Source organism: Danio rerio, chromosome 15 (assembly GCF_052040795.2).
Source record: "Danio rerio strain M-AB ecotype USA chromosome 15, GRCz13ab, whole genome shotgun sequence".
Taxonomy (NCBI): Eukaryota; Metazoa; Chordata; class Actinopteri; order Cypriniformes; family Danionidae; genus Danio; species Danio rerio.
Genome location: NC_141035.1, coordinates 40577206 through 40593564, shown reverse-complemented (window position 1 = coordinate 40593564; position 16359 = coordinate 40577206). Strand labels below are relative to the sequence as shown.

Genomic DNA, 16359 nt, shown 5'->3' with positions numbered 1-16359 from the left:
CACTTTTTACAGGAGAGGTTGGAAAAATAGTGAAGCACATCATTATTATTAACAGCGTAGTGTAAGTTACTTAAAAAGTAATAGATTACAAGCTACTGACAACTACTGGAAATTTGTACTTTTGTTACAAAACTAATTACTCTATGTAAAAAGTAATCAGATTACTAAATAATTTATTTTGGAGTTACTTTTAGAACATATAAAACATACAAAATAACCTGCAGTTCTTTTAGTAATTTAATATTTACAGAAAAAAAACATTATAATGGGTTTAACAAAGCAACTTGACAACTTCAAAATATTTAAGAAGATCATTTTAAGATTTGGGCAAACTATCTTGTCGTTTACTTGCATGCCTTCATTGGAAATAACACAGCAAACAATTTTGTGTTCAAAAGATGTTTTGTCGGTGCAATAGCCTAGTGGTTAGTGCATCAACAAATGGTGCAGTAGCATGTCAGGGTGTCCCGTGGTCGAATCCCAGTTCGATGATTTCCTTACCCCCCACCCTCTCTCTATCCAACTTTGCTTCCTGTCTAAATACTGTCCTCTCTAATAAAGGCAAAACGATTTTTTAAAATCTTTAAAAATAATAATAATTTTTTTTTTTAAATTGACGACTAATAGTCATCTAAACGTAGACAGCTTGGCTAAGACAAGGCTCAATTTGGGCTGTCAGTGAAAATCTAATAGACATCGAATAGCCCTAGACCTGTCATCAAATAGACAGATTAGACAGACTTTCTATGTCATTCATTTCTGTTTATTTGATGACCAGTCTAGTTTTGGCATATTATTCTAGAGGTCAATTAGATTTTCACTGACAGTCCAAATTTAGCTTTATTTTAGCCAAAATGACTATGTTTAGACATCTATTAAACATCTTTTAAAAACAAAAAATTCTTGCTGGGAACAAACTTGCGCATGCAAAAGATGCAATATGTGGATGTCCCCATACGCAGCTACACTTTAGATTTTCAGAGGATACTTTTACTTCCAATCCTACACACAAATCCAATTTAGCCTGTTAAGGCTGAGTTGGGCCACTGTGTTAGGGTGCCAGTTTCCTCCTTAGTGATGAGTATTGTCCTAGAATGCTTTCTGTTAAGTGCTTGAACAAGTTGCTGGTCGAGTTAAAAGCAGCTGAAAGTTTTTTAAAGGCTGGACATAGACTGCAGTTCACAGTTATACTTTTGTTTTTACGCTCAATGAAATCAAAGTAATGTCTGTATATCCACTTGAAGAAGCAACCACTCTCGACAGCAGCCAATTCAGCTCAGCATATTAGCTCAACCCTTTTCACATTACTGTCGTTGCAGCTGAAAACGTAACTTTAAGAAAAAGCAAATATTGTTTTCTAACATCTATATATGTAATGTAACACAAGTACACTGACTTTGGTAACTGTAATCAATTAGACAAATTCATTACTGTGTTCCCCAAAAATGTGATTAAAATACAGTGACACGTTACTGTGGAATGAGTTACACCCAACTCTGATTATTAATATTATTACCATGTTTTATTTTTTCTTACTATTTTTCAGATCCAAATTCTGTAAATATATATCAATTAATGCACATTATCATCCGACAAGCTTCCAAGCAAAAATTAGTGAATAAATTGTCATTAAAATGCAGCATTTAAACCTCATAAACGAATACAAAATGACAGGAAAAGCTTCAAAATGTTATCACCGGGCTGGGTACAGACATGTGCTGTACGATTAACATCATCTAATATACGTTTTTAAAATCATGTTATATTATAACATGAAGAAATTTTCATTTTTTTTAGTGATCATTGATCAAGAGTCATCCTCAAAGTCCACACAGATGTAAGGTCACAGTGAGTCTTCTGAAATCTTCAAAGCTGAAGATTTGACATAATAATAATAATAATTCCTTACATTTATATTGCATTTTAGGTTCTCCAAGCATTTTAAAGGGGACCATAGTTGTAAGTTTTCCCATGTGGTTTCCCATCAAGATACGAAACATGCACAGCCCTGCTTAGTGGACTACCATGTTGGAACTATGAGAGCGAGCTGCAGGTATGCTAACCTCTTCTCCGAATTTGTCTTCAGCATACACTGCACAACATAGAATCTGTATTTCAATAAAGATGTCACAGTCTTTAAACATTAGTCGTTAATGAGCATCACTAATATCCGCCACTGTGTGCCTGAGAATATTTGTAAGAAAGAATATCACATTATATGCTTTATAGTTTCTTGAAAATGTCTGAACGTTTATTTAAAGTTGTTTGCTTCATTTTTAGCAAGAGCAAATACTAGTGTGGCAGGAAAGGTTCTGTGGTGGATTTGATGCCCACTCGTGATAGCAGATACTGTACATCTCTAATCATTTCATCAAGTTTGCTGATGACCTATATGATATATGATGATCTATAACTTTGTCATAATGAGCCTTATTAGCCAATAGGGATGGGTTTGGAGTCTGGTATAAAACCAACTATCGGTCAGCACAAGCGAGAAGACGAAACAAGATCAAGACTTTACTCTTTCTACTGCACCGACACCTCAAAACATGGGTAAGAAATAATATCGATTATGCAAATTATTTGTTAATAAAAACCTCTCAGAATATAAATACAAGATTGTTTATAACACAGACAATGCAGAGATAATATGAAGTCCACATATAAACATAAAGGTTAGATGTGTTTTGTCAAAGAAGGTACCCTTCAAACATATCTGTCCTTCTTACATAATTAATCCATACACTGAAATTCAAGGTTATTAAATATAAATTACAAATTTTTATTAACAAGGTTTGGGAGGAGCACAATCAAGATATATTAGAGTAGGTAATCCTTCTAAACATTTCAGTGTGTATTTTGAATCCCTAAAAATGTAGATTATTTCCTGTTAGAGTTGGGTTTAGATAGGGGGTTTACTGTTAGTACTTTATAAAAAAAATATTACATCTGTGGAAAGTTCCCATAAAGATAACTGTTGTCTGCATGTGTGTGTATCCTTGGTCCTACAACAGTTTTCTAGAATCCCAACACCAATTCCTCTCTCTTAATTTGTTCTCAACAAGAGATATGACAAATATGCAGATTATTTCTTCAAGCAATAAATATAACCTAAGGGCAGACTTGTGAAAAAGATGACGCAGCACAATGACACACTGACTGTCTACTGTACTTCTATGTTTAGAAAACACCAGTTTTGGACATGAAACTGGAAACTCAACAGACAAGAGCACTGTGGAGAACAAGGGATTTATAATATTCCTTGCCTGCATTTTCTTCACCCATATAGTGGGTCTCATTGGAAATGGGCTGGTCATATTTCTGACCGGCTGCAGAATGAAGACGACTGTCAACTCCATTTGGTTTCTGAATTTGGCGATTGCAGACTTCATCTTCATTTTATCTTCAATCATAGATCGTTCCTTAAGGTTGAGTGGGTGTCACAGTGTCTTCACAAACTACTTTGTCTCCATCACAATATCTCTGAATCTGTTTGCTAGCATTTTGTTTCTTGTAGTTATCAGTCTGGATCGATGCCTGCGCACATGGATGGCTGTTTGGGCTCAAAATAACAGAACTCTGCGTAAAGCCAGATTCATCTGCATCATCCTCTGGGTTTCATCCATCGGCTGTATTCTCCCTTTCTTTAAAGTTTTTGAGATTGCAGATGCAATTCTTGTCACATATCGATTTATAGTGGCATTTCTTATCCCCTTCCTCATCATTACATCTTCATACATGGCTATTGGGGTAAAAATCAGACGTCTTAAAATGGGAAAGCAGCTCAGGTCATACAGACTCATTGTAACTGTAATCCTGACTTTCTTCATCTGTTCATTTCCATATCATGTTTGCTGTTTTTGTATAGTAACTTCAAAAAATAATACTTTGAGCGACAGTGATCCAATTTGGATGCTACTTAGATTCAGTGCCTACCTGGTTAAGCTAAATAGCTGTCTGAACCCATTTCTCTATGTGTTCATGTGTGAAGATTATAAGAAGAAGCTGAAACAGTCTCTGGTGCTGGTGCTGGAGACAGCTTTTACTGAAGATCAACTGGACATTAAAGTAATGAGACAGACACAAAAGAAGGAGCAAGAGAAGAAAACCACACTTGAATTGCTAGAAAAGTAGAAAACCTTCAGGGGTTTGTGACCATTGTTAATACTGTGTATAATTATCACAGTTAACAGTTTGTCACTGACTCGGTCCCAGTCATTCCACTCGCTGGCCAGCAGAGGTCATCATCATCGGACTATTGACATTACATCATCCATTGACTGATTAGCACTCACACCTGCAGCACATCTCTCTATCACCTGGCTCACACATATAGACAGCACTCACACTCAGTCTCATTGCGAAGTCTTGTTTTGCCCCGGCTAACACTACTGAGCGTTTCAAATCCTTGCCTGCTTTCCTGTTGCTTACCTTACCTTACCTTACCTTACCTTACCTTACCTTACCTTACCTTACCTTGCCTTGATTATCGACCTTGTCCTGCCTGCCTTGTACCTCAGCCTGCACACCGACTTTGATATTCGCCGCCTGCCTCTGACCCATGCCTGCATACTCATCCTTTGTTTACCTACCGCCAGACCTTCGACCTTATACTACTGTGTTTAATGCGAGTTCGCACACGCATTACATCTGTGTGCTTATTGTTATTAAACTGTGTTTAATAAACATACTGCAAATGGATCCCTCTGTGTCAGCCACTTCGTTACAGTTATTCATCATAATTTTCTGTCTAAGACATATCTTGTAAATTATAGCATTATAAATCCAGGTTTTGTGCTTGGTTTAGTTGTGTGTTCTTGTTTTCACTGTCTGTATATTCACTTAGGGCTGATTTCATTGTTTAGTTCAGTGTGTGTATTTAAGTCTCAGTCTGTCTTCATTGATGTTTGTGTCGTTCATCTATTTTATTAGATTAAAAGCATTGCTGTGTACATTATTTCTATTCTTTTTAATCAGCACTAACACTATTTATTTACCAGATGACCATTACTGACCAGTTAAGGATTTTTATTGATATCGGCCAAATTGTTAAAGTAATTTTAATGCTATTTCATGTTTCATGTATTAGTCAAAATTGTGCTCAGAAATAAAACAACATTAGTAGACAACAAATCCTTTACATTTTACGATAATTCACATATAAATAGAAATGCAGAGTCAATTTAGCATACAGGGCCTATTGTAACTGAAGGAGACTTTCACAGAGGAGTGAATCCAATGCAGATTTCTAGAGTTCACACTTAGCTGATGGTTGATTATAAAGCATGTTTGACATGCAGCTCTGCACAATACTTTTGGCCATGCCGAACTGAGTCTGGTTTCTCTCAAAGTTTTTTTTCTTCACTCTCCTATCGGTGAAGTTTTTATTTTCCTCTTCGCTGTCGCCACTGGCTTGCACGGTTCAGGATTGGTAGAGCTACGCATCGATGAATTTGCTCTTCAGTGTTTGGACTCTCAGTAATGATTTTAAACCACACTGAACTGAGCTAAACTGAACTGAACTTAAACACTAAAAACTGAACTACACTGATCCAGTTACTATGACCATTTATGTGAAGCTGCTTTGACACCATTACCATTGTAAAGGCGCTATTCAAGTAAAGCTGAATTGAATTGAAAAAATTGAACATGCTGTCCCAGGAGAGAGCCATGAGCTCAGAATATCCTCGAGCCCGGGGCTCCCTCACGTTTGAAGCGCAAGAGCAGAGTTTGAGCTTAGGTAGGTCTCGAAGTCTTCTGCATGTGAACGTGTTAGGAATAGCTGAGATGTAGACGGCTAAGTGTTTGTCTTGGAGTAGTCAATTTATTTATAATGTATGTTTTTGGATGGTGGGAGGAACCCTGGGAAAACATACGGAAGCACGGGGAGAACATGGAAACTCCGCACAGAAACGCTGACTGGCCTGGTGAGGGGTCGAACCAGTGGCGTTATTGCTGTGAGGCAACAGTGCCAACCACTGGGTGACCGTGACGCCTATTAGAAGAAGAGTAGGAGAAGGGGGGATTCATCAAGATGAAGATGACTAGAGTGGAAAACTGGTTATTTATAGTAAGTCAGTATTCATCTGATTGGCGCAATATGCAGAGCTGATGCAGGATCAGTCTCAAGCAATCATAAGCATGTGATCCTCTCGAAATTAGTTTACAAATAAACCGCACTTTTACAGCAGAATGGTAGTGCTAATAAAGTCTTTTTAGTCTTTACATCAGTAGATAGGTGTGTTTTTAATAAGCCAGTTTTTTTATAGGCCATTTTTTTACATTAAAATATGAAATAACAAAACGGACTAATATTCTGAGATTTCTGAAAGATAAAAAAAATAGTCAAATTACTATAAACCACAGGCCATAAACCATTTTTATAGCTTAGAGTCTTTAATGTTTAACATTTTCTGAATGTTAACAATAAGTTTTTGTTTAAAGGTACACTCAATTCATTCTTTTAAAACATTTATAAGATTCATACTGACAGCAAAGGTCAGTTTTTGTCACCATAAATTATAGTACAAGTTAAATCCACATTTTGATTATAGCTTGTAAACATTATGAAGAGTGCTTGACTTGCCCATTGTATGTAATGAGTTTTTCTTTAAATTCTTAATTTCTTCTGCATTGTACATGAAGGTTTAATGAGGACTGTCCATCTCTACAAGCACTGACAGGGTTTTACCTTTTGAAAATGTTTGAAATTCTAAATGCTTCCACAGAAGAGTGGAATATGTGTGTGTGTGTGTGTGTGTGTGTGTGTGTGTGTGTGTGTGTGTGTGTGTGTATATATATATATATATATATATATATATATATATATATGTATATATATATATATATATATATATATATATATATATATATATATATATATATATATATATATATTTATACATACACATACACATGTTTAAGTACATGTGTTTTTGTCTGTACTTATCTTTGCATGTTTCTGTTTTTCTGTGGGGCTACCACAATAACATTTTGCTTAGGGCACTCTTTTGGCCAGCAACAGTCCTGGCCACAAACCCCACTGCACATCACTGATGCTAACCTTTTCTCAGAATTTGCCTTCAGCATATACTGCTTACTGCTTACTAACTTGTGTATGTATTTCAATAAAGATGTCACAGTAATGTCTTTAATGCCTAGAATATTTGTAAGAAAGAACATCACATAATATGCTCTCTTTTTTCCTAAAAATGTCTGATTGTTTTAAATAAAAGTTGTTGTCTTCAAGCAGGAAAGGATCAGTGGTGGGTTCGATGGCCACTCATGATAGCAGATACTGTACATCTCTAATCATTTCATCAAGTTTGCTGATGACCTGTATGATATATGATGACCTATACCTTTATGTCATAATGAGCCTTATTAGCCAATAGGGATGGGTTTGCTGTCTGGTAAAAAAAAAAAAAAAAAAAAAAAACGGTCAGCACAAACAAGAAGACGGAACAAGATCAAAACTAAACTCTTTCCACTGCATTGACACCTCAAAACATGGGTAAGAAATTAATATCTATCATGCATATTATGTGTTTATGAACAGTTCTGAGAACATAAATACAAGATTGTTTATAACAGACAATGCACAGAGATACTTTAAAATCCACATAAATGAGCACAAAAGTTAGATTTTTTTTTCTCAAATAAATGACCATTCATAGATGTCCTTCTTACATAATTAATCCACACACTGCAAATGCAAGGTTATTCAATTTTAATGACTAATTTTTGGTTTTATTCTAACGAGGCTGTATTAAGAGGTTTCAGGAAGAGCACAATCAGATATACTAGAGTAGCTAATCCCAACATTTCAGTGTGTGTGTATCTTAAATCCCTAAAAACGCAGAATATTTCTTGTAAGGGCTGGGTTTAAAGATAGGTGGCTTATTGTTAGTACTTTATAAAAATCATTACATATGTGTAGAGTCCCCATAAAGATACCTGTAGTCTGGTTGAGCAAGCAGCACAGTGCCTTTATGAGCTATCGTTTCTTCATGACAACATCTCTAAATCTATTTGCTAGCATTTTGTTTCTTGTAGTTATCAGTCTGGATCGATGCCTGCGCACATGGATGCCTGTTTGGGCTCAAAATAACAGAACTCTGTGTAAAGCCAGAATCATCTGCATGATCATCTGGGTTTCATCCATCGGCTACATTCTCCCTTTCTTAGATTTTTTTAAGCTTACAGGTAAATCTCTTATCACATATCAATTTATAGTGGTCTTTCTAATCCCCTTCCTGATCATTGCATCTTCATACATCGCTATCGGAGTAAAAATCAAACGCCTCAAAATGGGGAAGCAGCTCAGGTCATACAGACTCATTGTAACTGTAATCCTGACTTTCTTCATCTGTTCATTTCCATTCCATGTTTGCTGGATATTTATATTAACTGCAAAAAATAATAATTGGTGTGTCACTGAACAAATTCGGATGCTACGTAGATACAGTGCTTACCTGGTTATGCTAAATAGCTGTCTGAACCCATTTCTCTATGTGTTCATGTGTGATGATTATAAGAAGAAGCTGAAACAGTCTCTGGTGCTGGTGCTGGAGACGGCATTTGCTGAAGATCATCTGGACATTAAAGAAATGAGAAAGACACAAAAGGATGAGCAAGAGAAGAAAACCACACTTGAATTGCTAGAAATGTAGAAAACCTTCAAGGGTTTGTGACCATTGTTAATACTGTATATAATTATCACAGTTAACAGTTATTCAGCAAAATTTCTCTGTCTAATACATATCTCGTAAATGATAGTTTTATAAATCCAGGTTTTGTGCTTGGTTTAGTTTTGTGTTCTTGTTTTCAGTGTCTGTATATTCAGTTAGGTCTAATTTCATTGTTTAGTTCGGTGTGTATTTAAGTCTCAGTCTGTCTTCATTGATGTTTGTGTTGTTGACCTGTTCATCTATTTTATTTAATTTAAAGCATTGCCCTGTACATAATTTATTTCTACTCTCTTTAATCGGTATTAACACTTTATTTATTTATTTATCATCATCTCATCTGAAAGATATTGCTCCCTGACAGTATTCATGGGGACCAAAAACATCACTTCTACAACGCTTGCCGCCCATTTACCTTAAATACTCAACTCGGAACAAACAGCCATAAATTCAAGACAATAAAAGAGTCACCGAGACCCTTGCCTGGTGAATTTGAGGCGTTAACCATCTCTAAGGGGGAGCATCTAGCAAAGATTTTATCAAAGCCAAAAACCAATTCAACATATACTAGTGAAATATTACAGTAAAATTAAGACCACTTTACCAATCACACAAATACATAAAAAATGATACCAAACAAGAATATAAGGCTACAAGAAACACAATATTAACACAAAATTTAAATTTATCCATCCAAAATTTATCTAGCCATATCGGAAGAACCAAGTATATCTGCAGACTCTGTTGATTCTCTCCTAGATTTGTTTAACTCTAAAGTTAAGAATGTCATAGAATACATTGCTCCTGTTAAAGTCAAGAAGATGACTGGCATTTTGGACAAGGTCACCAAGAGTACAAACAATGAAAGATTGAGAAAGACAAAACTAGTAGTTTATTATAATATCTATAAAGACAGTCTATAATGACACTCAGATCTACTTAGCCTCTCTGCCTAATGACTACAGCCCCATTGACACCCTCTGCCAATGCATTGATGATATTTACAATTGGATGTGCCAAAACTTTCTTTAGTTAAACAAAGAGAAAACTGAAGTGATTGAATTTGGGAACAGAGATGACGTTCTCAAGGTGAATGTGTACCTTAGCACTAAGGGTCAAACAACAAAAAATATGGTCAAGAATCTTGGTGTGACTCTGGAGTCAGATCTTAGTTTCAATAATCATGTCAAAGCAGTCAGTAAATCAGCCTACTTTCATCTCTAAGACATTGCAAGAATCAGATGCTTTGTTTCCAGTGAAGACTTAGAAAAACTTGTTCATGCTTTTATCAGCACCAGGGTGGATTACTGTAACAGCCTTCTCACGGGCCTTCCCAAAAAGACAGTCAGACAGTTATAGCTCATTAAGAATTCAGGTCTTTACACTGGCTCCCAGTTACATTCAGAATATATTTTAAAGTATTACTACTGGTTTATAAATCACTAAAGGGCCTAGGACTTCAATACATAACAGACATGCTCTCTGAATACAAACCTAACAGATCACTCAGTTCAGTCAAAGCAGGGTGAATCAGCCTTCAGCTACTACGCCCCTCACTGCTGGAATCAGCTTCCAGAAATGATCAGATGTGCTCCACCATTAGGCACATTCAAATCGAGACTGAAAACACATCTGTGTAGCTGTGGCTTTACTGAATGAGCACTGTGCTACGTCTGACAGATCGCACTATTGTCTTTCTTTATTTTTTCATTCTTTTATAACTTGTTTTAACACATTTTAATCTGTTTTATTGTTTGTTTTTTATGCTCTTAAACTTGTCTTTTTTATTCTTGTTTATGTAAAGCACTTTAATTTGCCACTGTGTATGAAATGTGCAATATAAATAAACTTGCCTTACCTTGAAAAGAGAATGAGGTTGAGGTGAAAGGTGAAGGGTCAGCTTTCTCGCATTGCCCCCTAGTGAGGTGTAGCTCTGTGTTTCCAGCCTATTGTCAAATGTCTCAGGTTGATTTGAACAGAACAGCTGAACAGCCGGTTTCCTGATCTTCTCAGATGAGAAAGTGTATTGTTTTATTGCATATCATGAAATTCCATAACAGTTCTCAGGATCTGATATTCTGGAGAGATTAAGCCATCATTACAACACCATATATAAACGATAGGCGCAAGCTGCGATGATGGCCTTTTCCCTCCTCCTAAGCTTCAAAATTCCTTTCCATATTCCTGGACCAGGCCGTATCTTGAGCAGCTGCTGTGGTGGTCATGGAGGAGTGGAGAGCATGAAACTGATTCCAGTGACAGACAAGTCCTTGCATTGATCCTGAAAAGCCAGCCTGTACACCAGCCGGTGTACACCTGTAGCTTCTCCACGATGGACGTCCAGCGTTCTGCAGCCTCCTAGACTGCAGCTCTGCGCAAAAAGTTTGGCCAGAGGAGAGATGATCGTGCCCTACTGAGTCTGGTTTCTCTCAAGGTTTTTTCCACTTTCGTCTATTGGTAAAGTTTGTTCCTCACCTCTGTCGCTCGCATAGTTTGGGACATGTGGAGCTGCGCATGGATGGATTTGCTCTTCAGTTTCTAGATTTTAGCAGTGAAAGTTAAACCACACTGAACTGAACTAAACTTCAACTCTGAAAACTGGACTGACACGGTTTCAATTTACTATAATCTTCTATGTGAAGCTGCTTTAACACAATCCACATTGTAAGGCGCTATAAAAAAAAGATTAATTGAATTGAGATATGCATGTTTGCATGACAGTGAAAATCCCACAAGTAGCAGCATACTCCGTCATTTTAGGTCATTTAAATAAGAGTAAGAAAACAGTATTGTTTAAAAGTTAAAGAGCTATTTTATTTGTTTACTGCGATTATAACAAAAACAATGTGGTTTTATTCAGTAATAAAGAAAGTCAAGCTGTGCGGTTTATGCTGTCTCCATGATAGGTTAGCATTAGACAAGTATCGCAAGCATGATCACAGACCTGGATAGCATGTTAAAGCACATTATGCTCAATTACATCAGGACACATTTATGTAATGAAAAGTAGTTCAGTTCAGATTGACAGCATGGTACAGTTCGGTCACAAAAATGGTGGCTGCACCACAGTGTGATGTCACATTGAACTTTGGATAGCATCACTGTCACTATATTGGGGCATTAGGACCCACATAAATGGCAGGATGAGCACCACTTGCTGCCTCACTAACAACTTTTTCAGCAGTAATTTTGTTTTCCCATGTGGTTTTCCATACGGGTACTAACCAGATGCAGCCTTTAGTGTGCGACCATGTAAGAGCTTGTCTTTAGTATATAATCAAATTAGTGCATAACATAGAAACACTCCAATTACCTAAGTAACCCTCATTCCCCGAGGGGGGGAACAGAAATGCTATATGGAAACTTCCGCTATGGGGGATTTTGTCAGAATCCAATCATCTGAAAGAGTGGACAATCGGGCAAATGAAATGCTAATGAGTTGGCAGCATCAGCATGCACAGCTTGCGCTACTTACTATTAATCTTGTATATAAGTGCTGCACGTGCCAAGCTGAGGCATAATTTTTTAGCTGAAGAGCCTTTCACGGCTAACAGCCAAGGGGCAATCATTGTGGGAGGGGAACATAGCATTTTCGCTCCCCCCTTGGGGAATGAGTGTTACTTCATTAACCGGAGCGTTCCCCTTCGAGAGGGGAACTTCAATGCTATGTGGAAACTTCCACTGTGGGGGAATCTATTGAACACACCACAAAACCTTACTTTGCCCCTGATGAGAGGTTATGCCAAGCCAAGAGCGGGAGCGCACCTGCATCAACAGAGGCGCAGCCTTATAAACATGTTCCCTGACTTATCCCACTTGTAAAGAAGTTTTACAGATTTAGATATATTTTTTGGGAATCACAAAATGCATCTAGTTAAACTCTAAAATTTTAAATAAGACAGTATGTTGGGAAAGCGTGCAGTCCAGATATGGAGGATGCTGCGGATGCCACCTCCTGCTCAAGTGGGAAGACCTGGTGGCGAGAAGACATATGGACTGGCCCTGAGGAGGGGGGAGTACTCATATGAAAAAAAGATAGTTAGCGGGGAGGGAAGACACGCAAGCTGGAAGGTATAGCATTCCAGACTGGCAGTGTTCGGGCTACTACATCCGGGAAAGGGAAAAAGTGCTCTTTCATTGAAATTTTGGTGGCATTGAAAAATGTCTTTGATGTTTCAGATATAGAGCCCGGTACTCCGCTGGGGAAAGAGCAAGTTTCCTCTTCTCCGGATGGCAAGTCTCAGGGATGCTTCGCGGTCCATTTACCGGACTTAACAGCACCCTGGGGCAAGGGGGCTGCTTTTCTGCGTAGAGCTCGGTGCTGCCGCTTGGCCGGAGGCGCAGACAGGGTGGCGGAGCAGCTCTCGCAGATGGGCACCCTCGGTGAGGAGCAGTGGATGTGGATGGTTCGGCGGGGGGAGCAGTCTTATGTTCCTGCCAATAGGAGACTTTACCCATAGTGTCCAACTGCTCCTTCACCGCCGTAAATTGCTGGGTGAACGCCTGATGGCGGAGGCGCACGCAGATTGGGCAGAAAAATCTCTCTCTATAGAAACTGCTGGAGAAACCCTCATCGACCCTCTCAGAAGCTTTGTGACAGGATTTGAAGCCAAAAGGATGCCTCAGTTTGGCACATGCTGCGCTTATATACAAGATTAATTGTAAGTAGCGCCAGCTGTGCATGCTGACATTGCCAACTCATTGGCCTGATTATATATTCTTTCAGATGATTGGATCTGACGAAATCCCACATAGTGGAAGTTTCCACATAGCATTGAAGTTCCCCTCCCGAAGGGGAACTTGCTTTTGTATTTCAATGCAGATGTCATAATAATTTCTCAGTAATTTCCTCCACCGTCAGTACACACTTGATTCTTTCTTAAAACTCCTGAATACTTTATTTAAAGTTTTTTGCTTCATGTTTGAACAAAAGAAAAGGTGTGGCAGGAAATGTTTTGCGGTGGGTTTGATGTCCACTCATAGCAGATATTTGCTGATGACCATATTTAGTCAATAGGGATGCATCAGGGTTTGCTCTGGTATAAAACCAACTATCGGTCAGCACAAACAAGAAGACGGAACAAGATTAAGACTCGACTCCTTCCACTGCATCTCGAAAACATGGGTGAGAAATTAATATCTATTATGCATATTTTGTGTCTATGAAAACCTTTCAGAACATAAATAAAAGCTTGTTTATAACACAGACAATGCACAGAGATAATATTAAATCCATATAATTAAGCACAAGATACACATTTACTTTCTCAAACAAATGACCCTTCAAACAAAGATCTTCTATCTAAAGAATCCTTCTATTGAGTCAACACACTGCAAATGCAAAATTATTGAATATAAAAGACTAATTATTGGTTTTATTCTAGTGAGGTTTTATTAAAATGTTTGAGAGGAGCATGATCAGATATGCTCTAATAGCTAATAGTTCAGAATTTTGCAGCACAATGACACACTGACAGTCCTTTCTGTGCTTCTTTGTATAGAAAACAGCAGTTTTGGGCTTGAAAATGTGACTGGAAACTCAACAGACAAAAGCACTGTGGAAGATGAGGGATTTAAGATTTTTCTTGCCTGCATTTTATCTGTAACCTTTGTAGTGGGTCTCATTGGAAATGGTCTGGTCATATTTCTGACCGGCTGCAGAATGAAGAAGACTGTCAACTCCATTTGGTTTCTGAATTTGGCGATTGCAGACTTCATCTTCATTTTAGTTTCAATCACAAATTTTTCCTTGAAGTGGAGCAAGCAGCACAGTGACTTCACAGAGTACTTTTTTATCATCACAACATCTCTAAATCTGTTTATTAGTGTTTGGTCTCTTGTAGTTATCAGTCTGGATCGATGTCTGTGCACATGGATGCCTGTTTGGGCTCAAAATAACAGAACTCTGCGTAAAGCCAGAATCATCTGCATCATCGTCTGGGTTTCATCCATCGGCTACATTTTACCCTACTTCAAAGTTTTTAACATTACAGATACAATTATTGTCACATATGAATTTATAGTGGTCTTTTTTATCACCTTCCTGATCATTACATCTTCATACATTGCTATTGGAGTAAAAATCAAACGCCTCAAACTGGGGAAGCAGCTCAGGTCATACAGACTCATTATAACTGTAATCCTGACCTTCTTCATTTGTTCATTTCCACACCATGTTTGCTGGATTTTGAGAATAAGGGCAAAAAATAATAATTGGACTCTCACTAAACAATTTTGGATGCTATTTGATTTTACTTTCTACCTGATAAATCTCAACAGCAGTTTGAATCCATTTCTCTATGTGTTCATGAGTAAGGATTATAAGAAGAAGCTGAAACAGTCTCTGGTGCTGGTGCTGGAGACGGCATTTACTGAAGGTCATTTGGACGTTAAAGAAATGAGACAGACACACCACACTTGAATTGCTAGAAATGTAGAAAACTATCTGGGGGGGGGTCTGTCTTCATTGAGGTTTATGTCCTTCATCTAACTTTATTTAATTAAAAGCACTCATTTTCTGTCATTGTGTGTCTCTGTATGAGTGCTGTCATGACCACGCTTGGGCTGTGCACGCTCCTGTGTAATGAGGGCGCGCGAGGTCTGGATTTGCACTCTTGTCCTGGTGTCTGTGTTTGTTTTGTCTGCAGCATGATCGGTAACGATTTCTTTTATAAACAAAAGTACCAAGTAAGTACAGTGAAATAACAGTGTACTTTTCTGTACAAATAATATAAGAATAAAGATGTGTAGGTATAAGGGAACAAACTGTAATGCTTCGTTTTACTGTGCATTGTGTTTAGGTGAACAGAACCATATGGGAGTAAACTGTCTTTTATTCTGCATGAATAAAATAAACAAATGACATCAAGCTAAGTATTTGCCTTTCCTTAAGACTTCACCAACCTCTCCTCAATCGCGTTTGCCACAAACTGCCATAAATCTAATCAAAGTGCGTTTAACATACACCAAAAAAAAAAAGAAACATTACACATAAATTCAAAAACAGAAGCACGAGTAAGCACATACCTGCATGAATAAAATACCCAAAATAAACAAATGACATCAAGCAGAGTTTGTGGCCTTCCTGTGGACTTTACTAACCTATCAGTGAAAGGGATCATTTTCACCACAAAGCTTCATACTTATGCTTATAAACTTCACCCAAAATACATGCTTCATATAATTTACACAACCTCTTATACATGTTTAAATGCATTTCAGATAGAAATTACATGCATAATTGTGATAAACAACACTTGGTACGTTTTTAACCGGAGCTTTAGTACAACTCACCACTCCTCGATCGCGTTTGCCGCGAACTGAGCGAGAGCAGGCGGAAGCGGAAAACGACACTTAAAGGGGCCACCTACAGGGCTGCCAACTTTTGGCTTTAGCTTGGAGTGAGAATTTATGCCCACTCGCCCCGCCTACACCAAACCACGCCCCCATTTATTTATAAATCTATAAAACTATATATTATTTTAATAAATACTTTTTATAAAATATAGTTTTTATCATTATTATTATTATTATATTTTTATTCTAAATAAATAAAATAAATTAATTCTAAATGTAACTGGAAAACAATGTAAAGACTGAAGTGATATGTTAAAATCATTTAAGAATTTTTTTTTGCATAAATATATCAATTTTATTAGAATGAAATTCTATA

At 37.4% G+C, this 16359-nt stretch overlaps 3 protein-coding genes across 3 annotated transcripts; all 3 read left to right on the top strand.

Moving 5' to 3' along the window:
* Positions 1-3174: 3174 nt before the first annotated feature.
* On the top strand, positions 3175-4134 carry LOC147840678 (chemerin-like receptor 1; the record flags this gene model as incomplete). The annotated part of the gene is made up of 1 exon (XM_087283432.1): positions 3175-4134. A coding segment is annotated over one exon (960 nt), but the record flags the coding sequence as incomplete, so codon positions are not given.
* Positions 4135-7982: 3848 nt separating this feature from the next.
* On the top strand, positions 7983-8785 carry LOC137487700 (C3a anaphylatoxin chemotactic receptor-like). The gene has a single exon (XM_087284544.1). The coding sequence runs from the start codon at positions 7992-7994 to the stop codon at positions 8670-8672; it is 681 nt and encodes a 226-aa protein (XP_087140670.1). The 5' UTR covers positions 7983-7991; the 3' UTR covers positions 8673-8785.
* A 4704-nt stretch (positions 8786-13489) lies between these two features.
* Positions 13490-15555, top strand: si:dkey-42l23.4. The gene is made up of 2 exons (XM_087284541.1): positions 13490-13812; positions 14189-15555. Exons 1-2 carry the CDS (start codon positions 13707-13709, stop codon positions 15106-15108), a joined length of 1026 nt encoding a protein of 341 aa, XP_087140667.1. The 5' UTR covers positions 13490-13706; the 3' UTR covers positions 15109-15555.
* The last annotated feature ends 804 nt before the right edge of the window (positions 15556-16359 follow it).